We start from the raw sequence: 7,380 nt of genomic DNA on the forward strand, positions 1-7,380 counted from the left end.
TAAAAAAAAATCCACTGTGGAATTTTTATAAAATAATTTTTTCTGTTTTCTTTACCATAGTAACACCACAAAGAAAGCTGACCCCTTTTTCTGATTGTTTGTGCCTCCTCTTTAATACATGGTAAGCCTTTTACCATCATATATTTTTTATGATAGTTTTATGATTTAATCAAAATGAAAAAAAGGTGCCAATAAAACTATCCTTAAAACTGCTTTTCTTTTTTTCTTTCAGTGACTTGTATGTGGCAGTGCAAGCGTTGTTCCATCAGGGAGAGTAGTAGGTACAATTATTGAAACACTGTACAGGGCTCGCAAAATGGCTAGCCCGACGTCCCAGGGCTAGCGATTTTTCCAGTCGGGCTACCAAAATCTATCTCTGCCCTGCCCGTCGGGCTGTCATAAGAAGGAAAAATATATGTCAATGCTTCTGCATTCTTTCGGAAATGTAGCTGGGTAATTATGTCATTGGCATCGGTGAGCCACTGTCAATATGTGACATATTGAAATCGCGTTTGAATTTGCGCTTGTTTTTTGCTTTCACTTTGCAATAGCGCGACCTGTGTATAGAGAGCGACAGCACTGATCTGTGAGTGATGATAATTTGTGCACCAATTCCTCTGACATCGTCTTATCAATCGTTAGCTTACTATGCAAACATGACAAGTGAAATCTCCCGCAGCTTAAACATGTGAGAGGTTGATCGCGCAGACAATCGCTGAGTGTTATGTGAGTGCGTGTGTAAAAGCAGCAGGATATTAATTGTAGTTCTGCTTAGCCAAATAAGACAGGTCAGGGTGAAGAAGTGACAGCCAAAGAAAAGCTTACCACAAAACGGAAAAGTTATGACAAATCAGACTATAAGGCAAAAAGAAAGTGCAGCTTTATGGTTTCATGGACAAAAGAATTTCTGTGGCTGCAACATGACGAGCTATATAACCGGGGCTGCACATAAGTGGTCCGCAAGTGCGTATTTGCTGTCAAAATAAAAAACACGCACAAGATAAGAAGTTGCAACGCGTGTTTGCATACATAAGATTTTCTGGAGGAGGACATATTTGTTTAGAACTCTTAAATATGTCGAAGAAGCTCCTTTAAGCAATTACTTTGGTTTTCCTCCACCTCCAAAGAAATGTCAGAAGGAGTCCGAACCACAAAAGAAGCGCGTATTCTCGCAAAAGTGATTGCAGGAGGTGAGCTGGCTTCAAACAAATGATGAACACACAGATGTGGTGCAGAATGTGCCGTGAAAATCCCACTCTAGCGGACAAAAACAGTGCCTTTTATATGGATGCAAACGTGCGTTGCAACTTCTTATCTGTTGCGCGTCTTTTATTTTGACAGCGAATGCGCACATGCGGACCACTTATGTGCACCCGTGTAAATAACATAATGTTCTGCCGGGTGTGTTGTTGGTTTTCCCTCGATTTCTGAGTCGACAAGCGCCTTTGTTACTGGGACCAGTCATTTTAAGAAAGGCCCCCATTAGAAATGGATTATTGCTCAGTCTGCAATATCTTTCCCAGAACAAACACCAATTGCAAATAATATACTAAAAATAAACCTGAAAAATCTGTTTAGAACAGCATACTGTGTTGCAAAGAGTGAACTACCACTGGTGCAATTTAGCAGTCTTTGCAAACTTCAAAAAGCAAATGGCCTAGATCTTGGTTCCACTTGCCTCTTACTTGTGACTTTAGTGGAAATTTCAAATTCAGTATCTGACACAGACTGATTCATGTCCTACACAGACAGCACTGATGTCTGCATGGTCTTCTAAAAGCAGCTTTAGTCAGCTTAGATGTGAAGTGAGTGAAATATACAGTTGCGTTTTTAATCAATGTATTTGTTCTCTATTGCAGATTGAGAAGGAGTTTCTGCGAATCACCACAAAGCCTCTGCTATCTACTTTCTTTGCCGAGCTTGACCAATACGCGCCACGCTTAATGGAAATCTTTCTGACCAAAGGAGGGACACGTGGAAAGAAAATAAGAGGTCTCATGCTTGCCATCTCCAAGGTTTGTATTAGGATTGAGTAGACTTTGTCATAGGCAGCAAAAATAACTTTTATTTGGAGATGAAGTTGTCAATTTTGTTTGTTTGCTTAACAAGTGGTACATGCCAGGTTCTAACCTAAAGAATAATTATGCAAGTTAACTGATTACCCTAGCTTTAAGAAAAACAGACTGGTTTTGGCTCATATTATCTCCTCCTCCTCTCCAGCATGACAACATCCATACCAGACGAGCATGCATCTTGAAGTCTTTGTGCATCCACCTAAACGAAGACTATGAGAAGTTAATAAAGGAGTACTTGGTGAGCCATTGTGACAGCATGTTGTCTGTAACATTCTCATACAAATTGTGACGTTGCCTCAAATGCAAATCATTAAAATTAAAATTTTGAGATTAGCAACAAGACACCTGGTATTGGGGAAAGGATGTCTTGAATACCAAACAGTATTAAGCGTTGCAATAAAGAATTTCTGGGATTTGGTATTGGAAGGAAAGAAATTTATGCCTACTTAAACTTGATACACAAACATACAATGCATTTAACATGCATCAAGACTATATTGCTTTTGAATCTGTACTTGGATTAAAACAAGTCCTGTTGTTTTTTCATTGTTATGGTCATCAGTATTTGTAAATAGAAATGTCTATGAACTTTGAGCTGTTTAGTACTAACACTTCTATACCTGTTTTATTTTAGCAGCTGAGTTAGCCTTTTCTCGAGTCCTGTCCCCCTAAGTTACTCTTGCTACGTCCGACAAACAAATGGTTTCCTCTGCGCACCAATGGGTACCCGAATGTGCGAGCAGACATGCTTCATAATGTTCGGTACATTTACCTGGGAATGGGGCCATACACACTGTTTAATCCATTCACGTTGTTTTTGACTTTGTGAATGGAAAGAACACAACTCCTCCAGACACAATCTCTCGGCGTATCGGTGGGCACACCGCTTCTCCATCTTGCTTGAGGTTAATGTTTGTCAGACACAGTAACGGTTGCTATAATGTGTAATTGGACAATGGCCCTTTCGGGGGAGGGGCCGGTGAGAGGTCAATTATGCCACCTCTTTTGACATGAGAGGTGTATTTTATAATTTATGTATTGGAGTAATTACTAACAACTACTTTAGTGGTGTAATTTTCTGTTTATTACTTTGACTACTTGGATTTTATGAACAGCATAGAAACAGTTGTTTAAACAATCTCTTAAATTTTACTTTGTTGTCTTATACTTTTTCATGTACGATACGGACAGCGAGGCAAAAAGCTGCATGGAGCAAACTGTGATGGGGGTGTACGTCATCCAGAAGGAGGGTGCTGAACCTGAAGATGACCCAGAGGACGTTGGTGTCGTGATTGAGGGTGTGGAGGCTAACACTGATTTGGGTAACATTGCACAAGCATGTGCTCTGTTGTTTGGACTCATATACCGTTTGAACCTGAGCTACCCACCAGAACTTAAATGCACCTTTGAAGTCCTCCAGAAGATACTTTTAAATCTTGATGGACAAAAGCTGTCTTCAAAGGTACAGTTTCTGAAAAACAAGCTTATGGGGTGAGAGCACTTGAAAATGACTGATAGGTCTTGAATGGTTCATTGGTGCAATGGTGATTTCCAATATATAATGTTAATATTTGAGTTGTTTATATTTTTTTTCTTTCATTTAAAACATTTTTTTTTTTAAGTTTTTGGATTCTCTCTGTTGGGCAATTCACCTTTTATACAGCACTGCAGATGATTTTTGTTTGTCCTTATATAGATGGCTCAAAATGGATCAGAAGTACTGACAGAAGTACTATGTTGTGTTTATGTATCAAGGTCCTGTAAAGTTTAAGACCACTGCCACCTGTTAAGTTCACTGTATTATTGTTTCCATTTTGCTTGCTAGCATGTTTTAAAACACAGCAAAACTATATTGCTAGCTGTGGAGGACTGCAACCAAAATTAAAAAAATAAATACAGAAATATAAAAATTGGTCAAACTAATAATTACTTCAATGAGATACACCAAACAAATATAGATTTTCATCACCTATGGAATTTTTTGTTGTTGTTGTATTGCCCCCAAAATATTTCTAATTATTTTATTTTATTTTTCCAAATTCACACAATTCGATTTTGTCACATGTTTTAACTTGCCAAGTGGGAGATGTATTTTTATCTTTTAGTTTAATTTTTTAAAATGCAGTCGATATATTGAGCAAATTTTGCATCTGTTTTTAGTTGTGGAAGCTTTGGTTCCAACATATTACCTATGTAAATAAGTATTCTAACATTTTACCTTTTGAAGTATATGCTTGCAGGTGTACAAAAATGGTAAGCTTTTATATTGTCCACTAAATCCAGTTAATAAAGATAATGTTATCATAATCTGATTGTGACTTTTTTTGTAAAGTAGTGGGTTTCTAAATGTGTAACAAATGTAAACAAATCTAATTGAAATAATTTGGTTGAAATGAGTGAAATCATTGCCTTGATTAACAAAGTAGTTGTTGAAACAACAAGATTTAATTCTGTTTTCCTAAACTTTTTAAATTGTGTAGAATGAATTAAAACAAATTTCACTCTACATACTTAAATAAATCACTTCAAATCAATGTAAGTATAGTATGTTGATCCAACGTAATCTGATTACATTAAACCACCAAATGCTAAATGTGTTGGTTTGACATGATCGAAAAGGGTTTATTGTACTTGGTTAAATTGTGTGCAAAAAGGGTGCCATGATTAAATTGTGTTCATCCAACAACAGATTTTTTTGAGTGCTGACACGGAGTTGTTCTCTGAGGGCTGCTTAATCTTCAGGGGTCCAGAATCAGCTGGGGACTGAGACCTAGCCTCTGGGGAAGCCCTGGAGTGCAGAACGGTGCCTGAAGCAGCTAAAGCGCGAGAAACTCCCTGACTGGACCTTAAATTTTCTCCCTGCATGGAGTGAATGAGTGGAACCGGTACTGCTGGAGCCAGAGCTACGGGTAGCGGGGGCACTGGAGCTACTGGGGCCTGCGCTACAGGCGGCACTGGAGCTACTGGGGCCTGCGCTACAGGCGGAACTGGAGCTACTGGAGACTGAACTGAAGGGGGCACTGGAGACTGAACTGAAGGGGGCACTGGAGACTGAACTGAAGGGGACACTGGAGACTGAGCTGAAGGAGGCACAGGAGACTGAGCTGAAGGAGGCACAGGAGACTGAGCTGAGAGGAGCACTGGCTGCGGGGGAGCTAACTGAGCTGAGAATGGCTGCGGGGGAGCTAACCGAGCTGCCGGTAGCTGCACAGGCGATAAGCAGCTCGCGTTGACATCCGCCACACAAAACGCAGCCCCTGAATGAACAGTCATGCAGTCTGAAAATGAAAAAGAGTCCTCACTCACCACAGCCGGCGATTTAGAAGCCCGAACGTCCGGCTGTGGGGTGGCGCGCTTGCGGCGCGATCGGCGTTTCCTCCCCGCAGACGGCTCCGACGGGCCGGGCAAGATCACATCCGGCGAGTCGGGCAGCGAGGCAGGAGTGGCTGAGAGAAGGTGAGGTGTGTGCCGGAGAAAAGCCTGTATGGTCGGAGGAAGTGAATTCAGTAGCCATGGCAGGCCGGAAAAGAGACGTTGTAGCCGACCTTCCACGGCGCGGCGAAGCTCGTACGGAGGATTCTCCAGCCACAGCCCGAGGAGCATCTCCACATTGTAGCCGATGTCATCCTGGAGCTCCTCGGACGGATTGACTGCCGCTGGGTCCATGGTGGCTGGTTCGTTCTGTCACGGTCTGCGGGGCAAGCCGTGTGGATTTGTAGTAAGGACCCAAAAGGCGGCAGCTCTGGTGCAGGTGAGTGTTTATTTACAGCAGTGGGTACAAACAGCAACGGGGTGTGAACATGAAACCGAAACCTAAACTGGGTAAACTAACAACACAAACCAGGAATGACGGTGCAGGGAGGTCCGGGGAAATACATACAGGGAGACCGAGGGGAAACAACACAGACGAACCAGCAACTACTATGACAGAAGACACAACTTCAATACACTCAGAGAACACAGGGGGATTACATACAGGTGGGAACACAGCTGGGAGTAATTAACATGAGACTAGGGAGGCAAACTGAAAACACTCACATAAGACACCGACCTTCACAATAAAACAGGAACTTACACATGAAAGGACACAAACTAAGAAACGCGGACTAGATACAGGAACACACGGGCAGAACAGAGTAAACACTAACCAGAGGAAGAACAGAACCAAAATCGCGAAGAGAAAACACAAAACGCTGGGTCAAAAGGACCCAGGATCATGACAGTATTACTTATTATATTTATACATTTTTTGTGACATTATATTTCTGTATGTCACATATAGTTTTTTCCAACATGAGTTCTTCATAAGAAGTATTTCTTTTTAGGACAGGACTTTTTTTCTTTTTTTCATGATTTACACTGATTCATACTAATACATTATAGAATAAACATATAATATAAAATATATATAATCTAAAATGAAAAAGTACCATTTATATATTAAAACAAATCATAGGGGCCTAAATTCATAATCTCAAGGGACTCAATATTGTAATTACAGAAATATTACATATATTAATAGTGTTGTAATTATATTCCTAAAAGTTTAATGTTTAAATATCCAAATAAATGAAGCTAAAATAACAGTAGGTACCTTGCTATTTCAATTGGTAATTATTATAAAGCATTTTTGTAATTTTGCATTATTTCATGCTTGAAATGCATAATAATTTTACAGAAATGTGATAAAAAGTAGAACTGTATTGCAATTAAGTGCGTTAAGGAAATAAAAATGTTAAAAACAATTAAAAGTACCATTAGCAATTGCCATTACTCTAAATAATATGAAATAATATATTTATGTAGGTAATTTGACTTTTTTTTTTCTTATGCTTTACTTTTTCCTCCTCTACTCTTTCAGAAATAATAATAATTTGCCACTCCACTACACATATTACCTTTAATGAACCTGTGAAAAAACCCCTTATATCACTGAATATTACCATGTAACAAATTTTTTTTCTCATTTTATAATAAATATAGATCGCTACATATTAGCACAAAATGTAAAGCTATATATATGATAATATGTGTGTAGATCATAATGTGTAATACCACTATCAAATGTAAACAAATGTGCACAATAGAAATGCATGTTACACACAGAAAACTGAGTTGGATAACTTATAATAGCAACAGTAAAATTTTTTCCCTAAAATTGTTATATCAATAACATTAACCAGATAAAAAGTTAATGTAACATAAATCTGGATAAAATATTTCTCATCAAGACAAAAAAGACAAAATGATCAGTGTGTCTAGTAAATTCATTAAATATCATACAGATTCACTATTATTATGATTC

General features: G+C 39.0%; 1 protein-coding gene across 1 annotated transcript; it reads left to right on the top strand.

Annotated features, from left to right (window-relative positions):
• Window positions 1-1,010: 1,010 nt before the first annotated feature.
• Window positions 1,011-4,382, top strand: LOC146575526 (uncharacterized). The gene is made up of 3 exons (XM_085270251.1): window positions 1,011-2,015; window positions 2,221-2,310; window positions 3,253-4,382. Exons 1-3 carry the CDS (start codon window positions 1,758-1,760, stop codon window positions 3,568-3,570), a joined length of 666 nt encoding a protein of 221 aa, XP_085126377.1. The 5' UTR covers window positions 1,011-1,757; the 3' UTR covers window positions 3,571-4,382.
• Window positions 4,383-7,380: the final 2,998 nt, after the last annotated feature.

This window comes from Mchenga conophoros, linkage group LG4 (assembly GCF_057382185.1).
Source record: "Mchenga conophoros isolate Kocher_MC1m ecotype Shallow Benthic linkage group LG4, M_conophoros_male_GT1.1, whole genome shotgun sequence".
Classification (NCBI taxonomy): domain Eukaryota; kingdom Metazoa; phylum Chordata; class Actinopteri; order Cichliformes; family Cichlidae; genus Mchenga; species Mchenga conophoros.

Coding starts and splice junctions, on each gene's coding strand:
- LOC146575526 (XM_085270251.1), top strand. CDS start 1,758: ATGTCTGCATGGTCTTCTAAAAGCAGCTTTAGTCAGCTTAGATGTGAA. Junction 2,016..2,220: donor TCATGCTTGCCATCTCCAAG/GTTTGTATTAGG, acceptor CCTCCTCTCCAG/CATGACAACATCCATACCAG. Junction 2,311..3,252: donor AGAAGTTAATAAAGGAGTAC/TTGGTGAGCCAT, acceptor TACTTTTTCATG/TACGATACGGACAGCGAGGC.